General features: G+C 41.0%; 1 protein-coding gene across 1 annotated transcript; it reads right to left on the bottom strand.

The window, feature by feature from the left end:
• Positions 1-4,996: 4,996 nt before the first annotated feature.
• On the bottom strand, positions 4,997-15,843 carry LOC104580128 (carbonic anhydrase 3). Its single transcript, XM_088522959.1, has 7 exons — positions 15,802-15,843; positions 15,486-15,683; positions 11,767-11,885; positions 9,178-9,270; positions 7,243-7,308; positions 5,910-6,065; positions 4,997-5,138 (listed from the first exon to the last, which is right to left on the bottom strand). Exons 1-7 carry the CDS (start codon positions 15,836-15,838, stop codon positions 5,019-5,021), a joined length of 789 nt encoding a protein of 262 aa, XP_088379085.1. The 5' UTR covers positions 15,839-15,843; the 3' UTR covers positions 4,997-5,018.
• Between the last annotated feature and the right edge of the window lie 4,762 nt (positions 15,844-20,605).

Here is a 20,605-nt window from a genome sequence, read left to right as displayed (position 1 = left end):
CTTTGTGTGGCCTTCATCGCAGCCAGGGACTCGGGTTGAACCTGTTTGCTGCCCACCTGGACCTCTGCATCCTTTTCTGTACCACTGAGTGGGTTGTTCCTCCTCAGGTGTGGGACTTTGCATTTACCCTTGTTGAGCTTCATGAAGTTCTTGTCAGCCCAACTCTCCAGCCATTCTAGATCCCTCTGAACAGCAGCTCTAATTTCTAGAAAATAAGCTTCAACCCCCAATCCAGTACCCTCCACAAAGTCCCTGAGAGTGGACTACCTCTCCTCATTCAGGATGTTAATAGAGGCATTAAATAGTGTAAGAGAACTATCAGTAAAGAAAGCATGGTTTAGAAGTCAAGGGCAAGCATAAAGTGTGAACTGCCAAAAAATCAGACTAGCCTTAAATTAATGAGAGAAATTAAAACAAGCATTTAATACCTCCTTAATTATCTATCTAGAAAGAGAATGAAGAACTGTAATCCAGGGAGAATGGATAGGAATTAGTCTTCAAACCAAATGAAAACTTTCGCTTCAGTTTTCAGTAGGGTTGCTTATATTAGCTGTGGATAAACAGGATGAATAGAGGGAATGACAATGAAAAAAAAATAGAAAAAGAAAAAAGAATACTTGCAGGGATTGGAAGAAATCAAAAACATATTCTAGTAAAGCTACCTTATATCCACTATAGAGTTCTGAAAGAAGTGGCACACAACTCATTGGTCCAGCCCAGGGAGTTTAGAGAGCAGTTACTCAAAGCACAGCTTTCAGACAGATTTTCTGTAGTGTGTTCATTATTAACAGTGAAAGAATAAGTGTGCTGCTCAGATTCACCCAACGCATGATTTTTCTTTCTTTCTGTTAAGTTCCGCTTGAGGATGGTACAACAGTCTCTGACACAACTGATACAACTCTCTTAAAAACCAGTCTGGGAGATTAGTGCCCCGTCAGGAAGACTTAACTTGAAGAGTTCCTGTGCATGTAGCCTTCTGTACAAGCACTTCCACTTTCAGCAAGTCCAGGAATGCACTGATAGTATGACCTCTTATTTTGCACAACGTGGCACTTCCAACCTTTCTGCTGTATTTTCTCCTGGAAAGGCAGGATGCAATGTCCATAAAGATCTTGTCACATACAGTAATTAATGGGAGTGTTGCAATTCATTGTGTCAAACTTCAGCTTTCTAAAGCAGAGACAATCCCATCCACTGATGGAATTTGCTGTGCTGTCCTCTTTAATTTATGGCCTCACTTTTGGTAACCTTCATTCTCACATATACATTCTTATCATTCCTTCATCATTTACACCCATGTTCTGCAACATCATCCTTATTGAAAGTGACAGATTTATTTAGACTTATTGGACTGCACTTAAACCATCACTAATCTTTGTCTCATTCTCATTGCAAAGAAGCTGCATTCCCTTTTCTTCTATCTTTTTAAGGCTCATTTTTCATCTTACCAAGCACTTTTAATGTATTTCTTTCTGGGTCATAGTTGATCAGTAGATGGAATGCTCCTTTTCTCTGGTTCCAGGGATTTTAGAAGCAAGTGTTTTTCTTGTTTAAGGTAGTGGACTCTTAAATTCACTTGTGTAATTACTGCAAAGCTTGCCTGTTTTAAATTAAAAGCTTTAAAGACACATTTTATTTGCTCTTTTTAATTTAAATGGAAGCAATATAGGATAATATATGTAAGGTTAATTTCAAAGGCAAGCGCACAATTCACTAAAATCAAAACTGTAACTGTATATTGCAGCATCTCCCGTTGGATCCATGTACATGCAGGAGCAACATTACGGTGTTTGTCAAAATCTAATAGCTTGGAATTCATTAGAATCATTTGCTGTCCCGTTGAAAATTAATAGGTGCATTATATGCATTAAAATAGTCAAGCATTTAGTGTACCACACTATCCAAATGATTAGGATGGTTTTTAGAGTCTTGTTTTAACTGACCAGTGCTCAGAGGCTTTTTTACTCTATATATGATAGGTAAAGGGCAGGACTGGAGTCCACCTAACATTCTTCCTTGGTTACCAAGGTCATCAATACTAAGCTACACCATAGTTCAGTAAATGTAATGTCATTACAGGTATTCATCAAGGGAAAAGGCATTGGGGCAAAACTATCTGCATTGTACAACAGAAAAGTGAAAATCTAAAACATATTAACAATGAAATATTTGTGAGCAGTAGTAGTAAATGCAGAGACAGAACCGAATTAGAGCAAATGTATGGGGAAATATAAACTTCAGGCAACATTTTCCTATGTATCAAAATATTAACCACGTGTTTAGGGCTGGGACTACAGCTACCATGTCAGTAGTTAATTTACTTTTGTCTATTCTGCAAGGCAGAAGCAATAAAAGTAAAGAAAGTAATACAGAGAAAGTAACCTGCATTCAGAGTCTCATTGTGTGGATAATAACTGTACAGTATCACAAAATTGAGATAGTATTTAACTTTGGCAAATTTGTGTACTTAAGAAAATATAAATGAATTAGGAAACTTCAAAATGATGCAAAGGGTTTTCAGCAATTGTTCCATCTGCTTCTTGCAAAGCAACACAATTCATATCCAGGTTAGTGATACTCAAGGGGATTATTTATGGATATATGAATTTTGGGAAGATGCAAAAGAATATGTGTGTCCAAAGAAGAAGTAAATAGTTATTTTGCATCTGAAAAGAGGTACACCAGGGCAAGTATGTTTTAGTTGATGTCTCGTGTTTCTGAGAGGCTGTTCTATTAGACACACAGAAACCATGGGGGGATTTCAAAATAACTGCAAAATAAACTGCAACAGCTAAATGTGGCCATTAGTAGTGTGCCCATCTATCCATTACATTACAAGGACAAGTAAAATTTGTCTAGAAAGCTCTTGTCATTTTCATTACTCAACATTATAAATAAAACCCCAAAACACCTTTACTTTTTTACATAATTTATTGGTTCTCTGAAGACAAAAAAAGCTATTAATTCAATTGCAGAGAAATAATCCTGTTTTATTGTCCCAATAACAAGGAAATAAAATATCACAGTCAGTATTTTTTAGATAGAAAGATGGTCTCACATACATGTGTAGAAATTTCCTTGACACCAAGATCAATTGCCCATAGATATGAGAAGAAATTTCAAAAGTAAGACATAGCATAGTTTAAAAAATGTTGCTTACAAGCATTCTGTAGAACCATTTTTGTGTACTGAGAGGATGTGGAGATTCAGGAGATAATAGAAGGTAAGAGACTCAGTATTTTTGTAAATGCTGCACTAGTAAAAATCAGAAGTTGATTTGATATAAACACACCAATGCTAAAACATTTTAACTAGATTCAGACAATACTTTCTCCTGACATGAGTTTGATTTTTAAGATGAAACTGCTCAATACTAAGCAAGATATGCTCTCAATAAATTGCAATAATTATCAGTGGGAATTCAACAACTTTTTATCCTTTCTAAATTAATTAAAAGGACCAAATTCTGCCTTGTTTCACTTATGCATCCTTACTGAATTGTACTGTAATAGCAGCGGAATTTGGCCAATATTGCCTGTTTCATTAATTCATTAGTGGAACACTTTTTCTTTCTAGTAAGGGCAAAATGTGAATTAGTGAAGGATAAGTGGGAAATGCCTGCTCTAGCCATTTGTAACTTTGCTTTTTTCATCCTTTGGCATATTCCTTATGAATGTTGCTGTAAACACATCTCTGTCCAGAAGAAACTCCCTTAACCACCAATGAAAGAGTTAAAGGAAGACAAAGAATCCAAGAAGCTTCATTTGCAGGAGCTTTAGCCACCACAACACCTTTAACCATCCATCTCCTGTATGTAGGATACTCATCACCCTGATGGTGAACGTAAGACAGCAGATCTTTGCTCATACTCTGGATGAGGGGTCGATCTCAATGGTACTTGTGTTACACTGCTTAGGGAGCACACTGAAGTGTTGACACAAGGAAAGATGATTCAGAAATTCCTGTCTGCAGGTGTTTCTTTGGCTGCATCCTGCCTGTCAGCTGAGCTGTCTCCCCAGAAAGCAACAGAACTAAATAGACTTAAACTAAGCTTGAAGTCTCCAGCTACTCAGAGACATGGTAAGCAAACACCTAGGGACTTAACCTGGATTTCTTAGCTGTAGGGAACACAAATGACAAATATGAGTCATCAGCAAAGCCCTTCTCCCAATGCAACAAAGTTCCAAGTGGGTGAAATCACTATTATATAGACTTAGATGTGAAAAACCAACCAAATACACACACACGCATCCCAGCATTAAGGCTGAAATGTGTCATCCTGAGAGGTAACACAGTCAAAGCAGCAAAATAAAGGCACTCCCACAGCAATCCTCCATCTGCTATAGTGATTACAAGGCAACAAGACCCCAGCACTGCTCTATGGCTGGCTGGCTGAAGTAACAGCAGCACTAGAACAAGACCAGTGGGCAACAGTAAAAGATGGCAAAGAAATATAACAAGGTTATCTCTTTTCCTCTTGGCGCACAGAGGCCAAGTATATCTGAGTACCTCCAGAATACGAATCTTAGATAACAAGCTATGAACAAGAGCAAGAAAGAGAAAGTGGTTCCTTAAAGGAGAACTTATTCTTCAGAAGTTCACAATGGGGTATCTCAGAAGTTCACTACTGAGGATGCTGTATGAACAAGCATCTAACCTTGTGCTCATGTACTGTTGATCCACCATTAATCTACTTTCCTAAAATACTGGTTCATTTTTCTGCCTTTACTACATTTCTTTTGAACTTTATTTGAAATATTGAAGTATTTTCTTCAAAGATCATATGGCTTGCGCATTTGTGATGAATAATCACATCTATCCCACGTTTCCATGTTAAGGTTAGTACTTGTATGCAGTATATTTTTTTTTCTGGTTTAAATTCAGCTATCTGTCATGTTTCACCACTCAGATTTCAGGCTCGGAAACACAGATCTGGATCCAGAGGAAAAGCAGTAGAAGGCAAAAGCTGACTATGCTTTGGGATGCAGAGATTTTCTCACTCAGGTTCAGTGGGAGCTTTATTTGAATGAGGCTTTTACCACTCTGCCCTTCACAGGCTGAGGTGGGCGCCAGTTATCAACCAGGGGGATCATGGGTTCATTCTCAGGATTCTTGGAAAGGCTCCGTAACCTTGCCATCTGCAAGGAAGCAAAATCAAAGTGTCAGCATGAATAAACCTGGAAGCAATGTGGATCCTGCTGCCTACAACTAGAAACTAGAGGATTTTTTTTTACACCAGCATGACTGGTAGAAGCCTGTGCAGCCCCCTGTCTAGCCCAGGATGAAGCTGTGGAGCTTCATCCACAGACAGCAGATGATCTGACTGACCCTGGCCTCGGCTTTTCTAGATTTTTCATTGAGCTGCCTGCACAGGGTCAAACAAGGAGAGGGCCCTCCTTTGTGACCCAGCTGAAGTTCAGTTTGGTCTCTGGTGTAAAAATGGTGATCGATGATGGGGGATGCCAATCTAAGTGTGCACAAGGCAGTCTATAGGAACAGCTGGTCTGCAGAAGTCCAACAACTGGATTAATAATCTAAAATTTCAGATTATATTCAGAATATAGTAAAGCATAGAGCATGTTGCCTATACTTTCAGTAAAGACTCTCACAATAACTTCTAAGGCAACTGAATGTTCCTACAACGTTATAGTGCCATACTAGCTCCTGAGGCCAGTGGGCTCCACATGGCTGCAAAGAGGCTGCAGACTGCAGAAGAGATGGGCACTCAGAACAGCTACTCTTAGCAAACCTGCAGAGTTAGCAAGATTCTGAAACTATAAATCATCATAGGACCATTATCATCCTATACCCCTCCTCAGTATGGCAACACAGAGCTTGCAGATCATCACACCCACATGGTGAGAGAGCACTGAGAGCAGGAAAAGGAGGGCAGAGCTAGCAGCAGTTACCTGGTCTGGACTGACTTCAATGGGCTCCCTCAAGAGAATCCAGGTGATGCACTCTTCACAAGGAGGGGTAGTGAATGAGCCGTGGTATGTCCAGTAGTCCCGGGATTTGGGAAAAAGAATTGATGGATCGAAGTGCTGAAAAGGAGCCTCTTTCCCCTAAAATAAGACAAAGTAAAGCTCTGCAGTAACTCTAGAGATAGCCATGTTAAAAGACATCAGTATGTATGTTATTATGGAGGAAGCAATTAAATATGAAGACCAAGAGATCAACTCTTTTCTTCCTGTCAGGCATCTGCCCTGTAATAACAGACCTTGATTCCACTGACGTATAAAAAAAAAAGACAAAGTGAATTGTGCAAGACCAAGCAAATTCTTTGTTCCATTGTTCTATTCCCCATATCTTCTAAAATTCACTTGGTATTATCAAGATTTTGTTTTAGTTTGGGGTCAACTGGGGTAAAAGTTAAATGCTGGTGCACTGCAGCTGCAGGATACTTGCAGAAGTGAGAAGCTATATGTTTACTTAAGTAAAAGAAACAATCCTGCTCCACAATTCACAGTATTCTCTGGGACTACTCTTACATAACAGAATGATATCAAGACTTTAAATTTCTGATTTCTGCTTCTGTTGCTTTTAGCTATATTATAGCTAAAATGGACGACAAGTTGACCATGAGGCAGCAGTGTGCCCTCGTGTTCAAGAAGGCCAATGGGGTCCTCGGGTGCATTAAGAAGAGCGTCTCCAGCAGGTCGAGGGAGGTGATCCTGCCCCTCTACTCAGCCCTGGTGAGGCCACATCTGGAGTATTGTGTCCAGTTCTGGGCTCCACAGTACAAGAGGGATGTGGAGCTGCTGGAGAGAGTCCAGCGCAGGGCCACAAGGATGATCAGGGGCCTGGAACATCTGCCCTACGAGGAGAGGCTGAGGGAGCTGGACCTGTTCAGCCTGGAGAAGAAAAAGCTGAGAGGAGATCTGATCAGTGTATATAAGTACCTCAAGGGAGGCAGTGAAGAGGATGGTGCTGGTCTCTTTTCGGTGGTGGCCACTGACAGAACTAGAGGAAATGGCCACAAACTGAAGCACCAAAAGTTCCACAGGAACTTAAGGAAAAATTTCTTAACAGTGAGGGTGACAGAGCCCTGGAACAGGCTGCCCAGAGAAGTTGTGGAGTCTCCTTCTCTGGAGATCTTCAAAACCCGCTTGGACGCAGTCCTGTGCCACGTGCTCTAGGTGACCCTGCGTGTGCAGGGGGTTGGACTAGATGACCTCTAGAGGTCCCTTCCAACCTTAAGCATTCTATGATTCTATGATATTATAAAAAGCATTCTGATACCTTGGTCTTAATGTTATCAATTTCTTCAAGTATTCTCTTCATCTCTGGTTTGGGAGTTGTTCCAACCTGCAACACAGAGCACAAGTTCCACGATGTTTCATAATATGAAAAATGAATTCAGTACATCCCATCTGTCAAGGTAGGCAGGAATATTCTCAGGACATCTTGTACAGACTGGCATAAAATGGTGTCTGTTAAAATGCCATGCTGAGTAACAGACTTGAGTAGCTGGTTTTGTAATTCAGAAATGTACTGGAAGTCTCCACAAGGCATCTTCCTGTGACTCAGCAATCAACCACATGCTCAAACAATGTCATTTAGACCCCACAGTGCTTGTCCTAGGCCCCTGGTCTGAATGCAGGCCACAATGGCTGCGTGATGATATACAGATACTCAGCACAAGTGCTGTTAGTTTGAAGAGCTGGAGTTTCTGCACATGCTTAGGATATTCTGCAGCACACACACAGTCAGATCAGACTCAGCATAAAACAGTGATGAAATTCCTGTCACGGCCCCATCATGGAATGAGGGACTTTACACTTGTGTCCACAACATTCAAAGCTTCCAAAAGTTCTGAGGTGACTCTGCATCCAAGTAAACAGAGCATGTGTAAGATATGCTTTTGTTGTTATGTTTTGTTCCAGAATAGAATAAACTGAATTCTTCAGTAGGGAAATCAAACTCTGCCCTAGAAATAGAAAATCAGTCATGGAACACAACAAAACCTGAGCAAAACAACTGCTCCTACTGTACAGATCAAGGAGGACACAGAGGATGCAGTGATGCCACTTACTTCTTACTTTTGTGGACATTTTAGCTGACCTTAGCATGGTTAATAGGAACATAATTTTATACTTTATAAGTTGTGTTTTACAAGCTAAGGCTTTAGCCTAAAATAAAAGCGACAACAACAACAACAAAAAAAACAATCAAAGGACACAGGCATAAATGAAAATCTGTACAGGTGCTAAACCTTCAACTCGCATCATTTTAAAGTAACCACATGGAAAGAAAAGAACAGACTGGATGAGCTAATAACAGTATAACAGAATTAAAATAGCATTGGCTCTAGTGTCCAGGGACAGTGTGGCAAAGTTAATTATATCCACTTGCTACATATGTACAAAAGCAACTTACTATTAAACAATTATTAAACAATAGAAGGAGGGCTATTCCCTGACACTGATTCAAAAACTGTGTTCAAGCTGAAGTTGCCACCTACAGGTATAATGAGCCCTTTACTTCTCTACACAGCTGAAATCTGCCTAATTGATACCTATTAGGTTGTCTGCCCTCTAATATTTTCTGGTTTCATAGAAAGTTTTCAGATTTGATATTAGGACTTCTTTCTTTCTGTTGTATTAAAAATGCAAAATATCCATATTTTCTTATTTTTTATTAACCTGTTGTGTTTTGAGGTTTTAATTTTTTCAGTGAACTTCTGCAAACCATTCTTTGAGGTACCCAGTTCCTTTGGAGCAGTTCCTTGAACTTCCACCCCCAGCTCAAGCAGGGATCAGCAAGGAACCAAGCAAGTGACTCACTGAAGGTAACGCTGCTGATGGGTAAACAGAGCAGCCGCTGGCAGACTAATGGCAGGAAGGAACACTTTTCCTACGTGGCCTCGCTGCTCCCACTCGCCACGCGCAGTGCATGTCACAGCACACAGCTGGGGAACTCTGTGTGCTTCTTGTTCAGTGCCACCCATGCAAGGTGCCTCTGTTGCCATCCCTGCTGTCAGAAGTCTGTTCTGAATGGGCTTGCATGTGGAATCTGGAGAGCCCAAAGCACACGTGTGACTTCTGATTGTGCATCGCTTCCAGTTTCCTCTAAAATGATACAGTGCTGGGAAGCACAATGGGAACATTTTCCTCAAAGCTAAAAAAAAAGATGAAAAGTTAGAAAATCTGTAGAGACCAAATACTTGTCACTTACTTTCAGAAAAATGCCTACAACAGCCACACCATCAGGTTGTTTCAAAGCTCCTGCAAAATTACCATGTTTTGGATTCCAGTGGACCATATGTAGCTGAAAGAAAAAAAATTAGTCACTTGTAAGTGTAAGAAATTGCTAACAACTCAATCTTACAAACAGTTAAATTATACTGGGAAAAGTTTTCAGTACACAGTAAGTAAAGGAATGGATCTGAACAAGGAAACTGTATATTGTATTTTTGTTATTCCCATTCCCATGCTTTCATGTGCTCACATTTTCTATTAGCACCACTTTGTATATAACTGAAGCATGAAAGACAGAAAATGGAATTTAGCAAACTTTTTAAAAAAAATTATTCAGAAAGAATTAAATCATGGCCAGTTTAACTCATGCATGTGACATGCACACATGCAATGCAGGAACACCTACTGACATGCACCACTTAACCAAACCAAGTAGGTTTTTATATTGTCAGGCTACGCACATGTAAGATCGAGGTTTACACTGGGCTGTATGTAGTGCATATGATGCTGCTTTGCATCTTGTGCTACTTTTGCATATGTATATCACAGAATCACAGAATGGTTGAGGTTGGAAGGGACCTCTAGAGATCATCTAGTCCAAGCCCCGCTCTAGCAGGGACACCCAGAGCACAGGGCACAGGGTGGCATCCAGATGGGTTTTGAAGATCTCCAGAGAAGGAGACTCCACAACCTCTCTGGGCAGCTCTGTCACCCTCACAGGAAAGAAGTTCTTCCTCACATGGAGGTGGAACTTCCTGTGTTTCAGCTTACCCCTGTTACTCCTCGTCCTGTCACCAGCCAGCACGGAGAAGAGCCTGGCCCCATCCTCCCTACAATCACCCCTCAGGTACTTGAACATGTTGATCAAATCTTCTCTCAGTCTTCCTTACTCCAGACTGAACAGGCCCAGCTTGCTCAGTCTTTCATCATATGACAAATGCTCCAGTCCCTTAATCATCTTGATGGCTTTATGCTGGACCCTCTCTAGAAGCTCAGTGTCCTTCTTGTACTGGGGAGCCCAGAACTGCACCCAACACTCCAGGTGCGGCCTCACCAGAGCTGAGCAGAGGGGCAGGATCCCCTCCCTCGACCTGCTGGCAACGCTCCTCCTGATGCAGCCAGGATCCCATTGGCCTTCTTGGCCACAAGGGCACATTGCATATTTCACTGGAAGGCAGCAGAGGGAGTAACCTGGCATTTCTTTCTCAGTTTTACTTTGAGAATGCGCTATTTTCAGGGAGTAATTCAAGTTTTTACATTTCCTTCCAGAAAATCTCTGGCTTCTATATGTAGCCGCAACCAGCCATGTGGAATCTCAGGATAAGTTCTTTCTAGAATAAAATGCTGCACAAAAATTCGAATCTAAGGCATATTTTGAATGTCTTTTCTTTTGTTTGTTTTCTGAAGCACAGTCAAAATTATTTAAAATAGCAACAAAATAATTTCCCCTGAATGTTAAATAATATGTTGCTCAGTTTCTTCTCCTTGTGGATTAAGAGATCCTTCTCAAGGATAAATGAAGGGGGCCCATACATCTTTGGCAGTGTTCTAGCAGTTTCATGCATTCCAAGCAATTGTCTCCTGTCTATAAACACCAGATTACTTCAAACAAAAGCAAAGTAAATATCCCCTGTTTGAAATACCTAGGAAATAGCTTGAGGAAGCAAAATTTGTCCATCTACTCAGCCAGGAGAAGGCAGTATATTAATGCAGCTATGCTAAGGCATGGGGAAAACCAAAAAGCATCACCCACAGTCATCCCCACAATATTGGCACCCAGTGGCCCTGCGAAATATCTGCCAACATTTTTCTCTATGATAAGTGGGCAGAGCCCTTGGAAACTCTGCATCTTGACAGCATAAGTGGTTGTATAGTAGGAAGGCACTGTAGCAGGCTTTTCATGGACAGAAGCATGGATTATAGCCTGTTTTCAGATACTATAGAGAAAAAAAAACACATTTGTTAGTAAATGACTTCCATCACCAGTAAATTCACCCTTATTTATTATCCAAAAAAGTCTTCAGGGTTGAAATCGGCCATCAATTCTAGTAACTATGGATACTAGTTTGTATCAAAAAACACAAAACATCTCTTTGTCACAGTTCTTAAAAATAAATACAGAGATTTGAAAGCACAGATGTTTAGAAGGTAGAAAATATTCCCTACCTCTCTGAATGTTAAGGTACAGGAACATCAGCTTAGTGAAATGTGCCTTTAGCAAATTTTGCATTATCATCAGTAATGCTTTCTGAAACTTAGGAACAGAGCACTCTGTTATTTGAAAATAGTAGATCATTTCGTCACAAATATTTTGAAAAATATTTTTTTAAAAAAGTAAAATATCTTGCTGAAAGAAGCATATCCATTTTAGGATATATTTGCAAAGACATGTTTGTTGGCAGATACATCTTACCCCACTGTACATTGATGAATATTCACAAGTTTTATGAGAGATTTTAGAGAAAAATAAATAAATACTTGCAAAGGGAAAATAGTTAATCTCTTCAGATGCACAGTCAGTCAAATTCCAGTTAGTACCACATGATGCTCTCAAAAGAAGTCCTACCTCTGCTGCATATTTCACCCCATCTATAACATGCTCAGAGCCATGGTCGTCAGAGGAACCCCAGTGCAAGTGGAGCTGGCGCAGCCTGTAGGCTCCTGAGAGTGGCCCTCCTCTCAGCACTGCAAGTGACAATCTACATCAACACTGCCCTACAAAGTGGTGACACACACGTTTTACTGAAGAGGGATCCATACCTTAAAAGTGTGGAGCACCTCGTGCAAATCCAGCTAATTGCAGTGGGAGTCACAACGCTCCCCAATTCATGAGCCTGGGCCTGGAGGCCTTTATGGTTCAGGACAAAATTATTTGCTTTCAAAACTGCAAAAACCTGCTGTGAGCAAAGCACTGAATCAAACCCCAGCTGCCAAACACTACCCTTTCCTCTCGCAAGACATGTTCCCAGTAGGGGAGACAAGGAAAGTATTAGTAGCTTTTCCTTTCAAGAAAACATTCTCTTGGGATTAACTCTTGGGATGAAATTAATCCCAAAGTGTCATGTAGTGCCTTGAGACATGCTTATCATCCATGAAGAGTTTCAGCTCTAAATTTTATCTAACAGCCTGCAGAAACTTCATAATAGGAGCAGATGGGGCATCCAGAGGAATAAGGGACATGATAGGGATTGGAGGGAATGGGGGGAAGATGGGGAAGATGGTTTACATGAAGCATAGCAGTAAGCTTGGTAAAATCAAGGTTTTTCTTCAGCAATATTCCCTGGGCAGGCACTTCCTTGAGCAGCTTTTGTCTAAAAGTTTCCATCTTTAGGGAGCTATAAGGAAGACAGAGAAGAACTACCACATGAGAAGACCCATAATTGGTTTCCTTCATCACATCGTTTTGATGTTCGTATTGCCCTGAAATTCATTTGTCTCTTACTTACCCTAACACACATTTAGGATTTTCTATGCACAGAGCTGTGATATGGTTTCATAGGCTTGAAACACTAGCAGAATGGGGAAACAAAAGCTACGGTTTGTGGCTTTGATTTCTCTATATTGCAAATTTAGTACTATCTGGGGATAGTAAAGTAGGGAAAAAAAAATCTTCTCTCATAAATACTACTTGAAAAACATATTGTGATATAGGTGGTGCAGTAGACTTTTCTGAACATATGTTAAGGTCAATGGCTAGGGTCAATCAGGAAAAATGAGAAAAAAATAAAAAAAATAAAAACAAAAGATGTTTCGTTCATGGTATAGCACAGTAACCACATCCAAACCTGTGCAAAATGAGAAGTGCCAGGAGACACAAACCACCTGCACTGACCTGAGGTATTTTCAGGGTTTTTTTTTTTTTACTTCAGAACTAAACACTTAGTGAGTGGCTAATCTGGAAGATTTTTCTCTATACTTTCGAATAAAACAAACAGCATTGATTTCATACAGTTTTTGTGGTGGTTCATTCCATGTTATAAAAAAAAAAAAAAGAAGCACAATTTATTATTTGTCTGAGGCCACTGTGTATAGACTGCAGGCATGGCTATTAAAGCCCCATACAAATACAGATCAATAAGACAGTCCCAATTTGTTTACATTCTGTCTTCACAATGTGGAACAAAAGCAGGTAGCTGAAATGGTAAATGGAGGAGTCCAAGCAGACAAAGAGCTCAGCAAGATAAAAAATAGTGATAGCGATCTTTGAATACACTGCAGGTATGTCAATAATTACATACCTTACTAAAAATAAAATTCCAATACAAGTGCCAGAAAAGCTGATGCAGAAAAGTACAATGGAAAGTAACTGTATTTTCCATGGCTTAAGTTACCTTCCTTCTTCCTAAAGAACTGATCGGTAATGTTTGCTCTTGAGCTGTCTTCACATGACACAGCACGTGAAGTTTATTTTTTGTTTTGGCAGATCTTGCTCATCTACACTCAGAATTTTGCACTTATATAGCTCTGGAATCAAGTTTTGAACAATTGGACTCAGAAATGAAAGACTGATCCTAATTAGCAAAACCATTCCATAACTTTTCATAAAGGAGTTTTACAAAGTACAGGGGGAAGATTTATTACAAAATGTCAGAGTTTAAATCAAAAGAATTTAAATGTTTCTATTATATTGGAATCGCCCTTCAAAATAGATGATTGCTGCAATCATTAAGTTATGCTGTCTACATGTAGCACACCGAACACAGATGCAATGTTTCTGTAGTATTTTGTAGATCAGTAAGTAAGACTGATGATTAACACCAAGGATTTTCATGTAACTGTTTTCAATTACTTCCTTTTGTACCTATAGGTTTCAGTTCTCAGTTTATAAGCGGTCTATGTCATTTTGCTTGGGATTTGTGTAGCTGCTTTGTGCTATCAAAAGTATGGCTATACATGTTTTTAGATGATTGTGTTATGGCTCAAATAATAGTATACATATGCTATGAAAACATCACTCTATACAGTACATAAAAATGCATAATATTGGGCTTTACTGGATGTTGGACACAGTTGCTTCATTCAGCATAGCTGCAAGCATACTGACCTTCTTTAGGGACTAAAATAATTAAAACTGAAGAATAGGCTTATGAAGGACTCTCATAAAGGGGTCAGGATTTGTAGTTTAGGTTGATTTTAGAAAGAAGTAGCCTGTATGTATGAAAGAAGAGGGGGAATGTATTTGTATAATGAAAAGCTGTGTCAGCTTAAAAACAGATAAAAACCTAGCACTGTTTGAACAAGCATGGTGGTAACTATGACCACCAGGAAAAGAAATGAAAGGCCCCTATATAGTAAGAGGAACTGCAAACAGTTCTTTTTAGTTGCTTGCTTTGTTCTTTATTCATGGAAATCTGTCTTTGCAGATTCTTAAGATTAATTATAATTGCACTGGTGATTTGACTGCCTCATTCATTTTTCCTAACTGGAACAGTTAAGAAAACCTCACATTGTGCAATTGCTTCGTTCAAAAGCATTTAGGAGAATTTTGCCAGGAGTAAATTCAAGGTACAAAGTTTGATTTTTGTATCTTAATGCTCCTATGATAAAGCAGCAGTTGAGATACTTGCAAAAGTAGAAAAGAAGAAAAACAAAACACTCAGAAGGAGCTAAAGATCAAGACAACCATGTAGAAGTTTTCTTGAATTATCTAAAATACAACTCGCATATGGAGGTGATATCTCCACTGAAGAGAGAGGAGCTGTTTATGGTGTTCAAGGAGGACTCGAATACACTGGAACAGTCAGTTGCAAATGCCCGTCTGAAATAGCCCTAAGGCCAAACAAAGCCACCATTAACCTGCCTGTAGAGGATGGAAGCAACCAGGAGCAAAGTCACTGGAAACGTGAGGGTGAAACATCGTGCTTGCACGGTGTCTGTGGAGTACACGAATCCCTTCCAGGTGAAATCCTCTCCTCATACACAGTGCCTAAGCATTTGGTTCCATGTGGGAGGAGGCTACTCGGGGAAGAGAAATTGGCCTTCCACGCTTCCAGAGCTGAGGGTACCACTTGGCCAACGTTAGATGCCTCCCTTGCTGGCCCAGCCTCCACCTGAGAGCAGTCCCTGCAGCAACAGCCTCCCTGCCCCACATGCAGCACATCTACAAACAGCATGACCCACCTATAGACGCTCCTGGGCCAACTCTTTTCCCCACCCAAATAGTTTTTCTCTGCTAGCCTGTGTAGACCAGTGACTCAAGGATGGATTTTCACCTCAAGCACTTTGCAAACCTTAATTCAAAAATTAAAAACTTCCCCCAAAACTCCCAAACTCCCCCCAACTGACCTGATCTATCAAAACTGTCATCAAAGACAACTCTGCAGGTGCGCCCGTTGTTCAGGATGGTTTTGGCGGCGCCGGGGTCGTAGCTGGCGTGCCAGGCTGGCAGCGACGGCTCGTGCTTCACCTCCTTGCTGTTGATTTCAATGGGCGACTGCTTGTCCCCTTTGGCGTTGGGGTAGTTCTCGTGCCAGCGCGCGGGCCCTGGTGGGAAGGCGAGGGACTGTCACAGGAGCCCCCCCTGCCCGGCCCCCAACGGCTGCTCCCCGACGGCCGCGGTGCGCGGGCCGGAGCGGGGGCGGCAGCCGGCAGCCCCGCTCACCGTTGTCGCTGTCGTAGCCCCACGGGGACTGCGCCATGGTGCCGCCACTGCCTCCCTCGGCGGCTCTCCGCTCCCCGCAGGGCTTTTATAGTGTCCGGCGGCGGCGCGTCCCGCCTGGAGGCGAGCGGCAAGGGCAGGACCGGGGGCGGGCAGAGCCACACACCGCTGGTCTCCCGGAGGCAGGGCCCTCCCTTCCCCGGGAGCGCCTTTGATCCCACCCAAGGGGATAAACGCGGGTTCAATCCCGATTGTGCTGCCCCTTGGCGAGGCAGAGATGCTGACGGCTCTCCTGAAGGGCTCCAGAGGCAGCGCAGCCCGCACGGAGCCCGCTCACACCTGGGGGTCACTGTGGCTCTGGCTCCGTCACCCTTGGCAGCCCCTCTCCATCCTGTCAGGGCACGCAGCGCTGGAGCTGCCTCCCGGGAAGCTCCCCTGCCCCACAAACAGCAGGAGCAGCCAGGCAGGCAGAGCCTGCAGGGTTTCACCCTCTCTCTGTGGAGCTTGAGCTCGTGAGACCAAACACCCACGTACCTGCTATTCTTTACAGGTGTTTACTCTGATGGCGTCCCAAGAAAAGGAGCATGGAGGAGACGTAACTGGTGGAGATTCAGACTGAGTGTGTCCCAGAATATGTCTGTGTATCGAGAGAAATGAGAAGAGAGGGTGGATATTTTGCCTCCCTGAGTGAAAGCAAGCATTAGTCGATTTAGCAATTGATACTTCCTTCAGGAAAACACCCATTTTTAAGTGATGGAGAAGATGGACTATGGCTCTGATTGCTGGCCTTCCCTCTATATCTAGCAGTAGTCAAAGCTTCTTTCAAATACTAGTTTCACCAAAATCTTCAAAACCTTACCATTCCATGTTATGGCTGCTACAATCAAATCTACTTCTAGCCAAATACAAGCTCAAACTTGTACATACCTTAACTGGGAAATACCTCAAGCTAAATATTTTTTCTGCCAAGAGGTGTTGTGAGCAATGGAGATTTCCAACAGAACTGCAGCAAAGTTGCTCACATGCTCCGTGCTCCCTGTCAGCACGGGAAAGCAGTGAGAGAGCTCCAAGACTGCGGAAGTCGCACCGTGCCGGTTGGTGGAGTGGAGTTCAGAAGCTACAGCATTCAGGTCACTGGTTAATCTGGCCAGGTTTGATATCCCACAGCCAGCTGGAGGACAAGGGTTCCACTTCCAGCTTGTGTATGTTGTCGTTTTAATAAACAACTAAATTTTGACTTTGTTTAGAGTAACTACCATGGCTTCTTGGAAGTTACTTCTTTAATAAAGCTATATCTATATATATTTAATCTATATAGACTTTCCTTTCTTCTTGCTTTGAAATAAATCATGAATAGAAGACATTTTTCCTCAAATGATGCTCCTCACGTGAGAGCTGAGTGAAGCTTTGTAGGCAAATGGCTTGATGCACAGCCAAGGCTGACCAGGCAGACCCAGAGCAGACCCCAAAAGCCCCTAAAGGAACCCCTAGAAATACCAGATCATAGGTATGGACATGCTGATTTTTGTATTTGGAGTAAGACAGTTATTCTATTCACAGCCAGACTGGAGCACACATCATTTGCCAAAACAAAGCAGCACAAGAAGTGAAGCACTCTTGCAAACATACAAAACTTGTCAGTGAGCCCCACTGCTCCAGCTGGGACTCCTTTCCTTTATGTCTGTGAGCATTTTCCACCTCATTTGCCAACTACAAACATGAGTGAAAGTCAATTAAAGAACTTTTCACCAAACTGAAATTATGAAGGTTTTACATAATACCTTTGTGTATATACATACATATATATATGTTTATCTTATTGATCAAAACTCATAAAACTGCAGAGGTGCTGCTTGTCAGCTTTAAAGATACTAAAATAGACTCATTGTAAAAATGTCCTTCTATCTTATTTAGGTCGAATTAAATTAAGAAGATAATATGAAATGGTTTAGAAATGAGAGTATGAAAAATTATGCCTTTCGCTTTTAAAAAAGAACTCTTTAAAACAAAAGATAATGTAATCTTTTACTCCATCATCAATCAAATGCATAATGTCACATTTGTAAGGACAGACATATAAAATTGACACCTGTTGGAATTTTAATTCAGAAAGCTTAGACATTAATCCTTTTGAAATGGTTTCTACCTCATCTTGTTAGACAGAAGCATTTATGAGCTCATGAAATTCTAATTGGAGCAGTTTATTTTGTGTCTGCATAAACAGACAGCTTTAGGAGGCTTGTTTATTGAAGGCTCTCAGGGACATTTAATCAACTTCATGATGCTTACTCCAGCCTTTTATGGAGGTAAGGACATGATCTGTATTACACAGAAATAGATGAAAGACAATTCGTTCACTGAAGTTTCAGCTCATGGTTCTGAATGAGAATTTGCACAGTCTTCTCAACTAAGGAGTCCCACAACTACAGGGACTCCATAATTTAGTCTCCATAATTTAGCTTTCCAGTGAACTTTACCTGGTCCTGTTGCACACACAGAGGAAGCTCTTTGCCAGCTTCTGCACGTCGCAACTTCCAGGCACATGACAAACGTGAGGATCAGCACCTGGAATCAGCCCCAAACGCTGAGGCACATCACAGTGTTTCACTGACTTTTTGTTGTTGTTCTTTTGCTTTGGCTTTCCTCAGGAAAGGTGGAGCAAAAGTTGAAAATAGCACTTGCACTAAAGGATAATCACAATAAAATGACTTTTGCATCCCTTAGGTCCTTAATATTTATCTTTTTCTTCTAATATTGGCTCATTTTTTTTATTTATACGTATTATTTATGACCTCTCTTGCTCTAGAAAGTAAATGCTTCTGTAATTGAAAAGCCCAGAATAATAAAGAAATGCACAGAATTTAAAATGTTTAAGAAGATCAAAATTATCAAATATATTCACAGGTGCATTGAAATTGTTTATTTTTCTAAACTTCTGACATGTTTAGAAAGTCAACATGCATCTGAAATAGCAAAGATGAGAGCATAACAGGATCAGCTTAGTTAATTTGTGAAAAACAGAAGTTTTTCTGTCTACCCAGTTGCAAAACTACTCACAATGCTGCAGTTTCCTAATAAAGCATCTTCCAGTATCACCCAGAAAAGAGTATTATACCTAATATTCAGGTGGAGAATTGAAATGCAGATTTTTTAAGACAGATATTCATAAAAGTTGACCTCCATCTCTTACTTGCTTTTAAAAATCCTGTCTCAAGTTGTATATCTGAGTACATAAGAGTGCAAAACCACAGGGAATCCAGGGTGGATCCTCCTTAATCTGGCCTTAATCAGAAGGTTATTCTCCCTCAGGAATGCAATGCAGTAGTACTTGGTCTTGGCACTGTAGGAGTCCATGGAGCTCGTAGAAAATTGACATCTGTTTCTTCAGAAAGTTAAAGATTTTAGAATTCAGAGAAACAAAAGAAGAAAATAAGTGAATAGAACCAAACCAATCAAAGAGAATGGCAGTTTTCAGCAGCAGCATTAATGGTTGGGTCTAAAAAGTCTTAGTAAAGTTCATTTGTGATTTTACTTGCAGGAAGAAATTTGTACATTTGTTCCAACTCTTCTGATTTTGCTCTTAAAGACAGAAATGATCTGAGTGTCTGCTGGAGATTGCTAGGTGAAACACAGACTGCATAAATACTATCCCGGGCTTCTCTTAACCTGTGTTCACAGAAAGGTTCCATAATACAAGCATATATAGTATACAGAAAAATCTCAGTTACTTTATTTGCACCCTGTTTTTATTTGGGACTTAACTGAGCAGAAACCATGTGACATAAAATGGAAAGTGATTTAATTAAAGAGTGCTGCTGATATATTAGCTTTGAAAGATGGCTGACAGCTTCCATAACTGCTGTATCTGTAAATACATAATAATAAATAGTAGTAGAATCCAATCACAATGAAGCAAAACAGCTCTCTTCATGATAAACTGCCTCTCTCTTATACTAATAAACTTACTCACGCAAAACAGACAGGTACATGCATCACACATTCATGTAACCAAAGAGAAATATGGCAGGGTAAATGTGGCCAGCGGAGGAAAAAAGTGAGAGATTTTAGCTTACACATCAGTTGTAGACATAATCTTGTCTGAGCTGGTACCCAATCACAGGATCACAGTTTATTTCCAGAGCTTTTCAGAGTAAGTCAAACATGATCCTGTTAGATACATAACTATAAGGTACTATTCATCCAAAGGAGATTTTGCAGATTTGCCGTCTAAAACAAAGATCGACACAGGTGGACCAGTGCTAATTAATGTGCTGTCACTGTTCGATACTTTCTGTTGAATGTGCAATTCAGGCACAGGGTTCCTCTCTGCCAAGTAAACAACTGGCGCAATCTTGCTTATCTTTCTCATGAAGATAAGTGAAATCAAAGACACTGTCTTTGAGTAAGGAAAGGAGGAATAAGGAAAGTCTGGAAAATGGCTCAGACGCAAAGTGCGTGTGGAAGAAGGATGCATGGAAAAGTGACATACGGTGGCTTTGGACCCCTCCAGTCATGGTTGGCTTGGCCGATGCCTTGACATAACTAGAACAACCAAAGTGCTGCCCTGCCTTAGCAGGCCCATTTCCAGCAGTCTCCAGAGGCCAACATAACAGCTAAGAATGGCTGCCTGTAAGGGGACACAGAAGTAAATATACCAGCAGGATGTAATTCAAGAATTCCCCTGCTCAGAGCTAAGCTTCCCAGGTTCCACCGTGCTTAGGGCTATTTCACATGGGTGATTTCATACACAGGGCTTTACCAGAGCACACAACGTGCTCACAGTGAGCACATTGTTAAATGAGCAAGA

The sequence above is a fragment of the Tinamus guttatus genome, unplaced genomic scaffold (genome assembly GCF_059628265.1).
Source record: "Tinamus guttatus ecotype Peru unplaced genomic scaffold, ASM5962826v1 Tinamus_guttatus_pri_ptg000012l, whole genome shotgun sequence".
NCBI lineage: Eukaryota > Metazoa > Chordata > Aves > Tinamiformes > Tinamidae > Tinamus > Tinamus guttatus.
Note: the sequence above shows the minus strand (reverse complement) of the source record. Positions and strands in the feature narration are given on the sequence as shown.

Excerpts from the sequence above, each read along its gene's own strand:
- LOC104580128 (XM_088522959.1), bottom strand. The coding sequence starts at position 15,838 with ATGGCGCAGTCCCCGTGGGGCTACGACAGCGACAACG. Across the intron at positions 9,271-11,766 it reads GGGTGAAATATGCAGCAGAG|CTACATATGGTCCACTGGAA; the intron begins GTAGGACTTCTT and ends TTTTTCTTTCAG. Across the intron at positions 5,139-5,909 it reads TTGAAGTCAGTCCAGACCAG|ATGGCAAGGTTACGGAGCCT; the intron begins GTAACTGCTGCT and ends GCTTCCTTGCAG.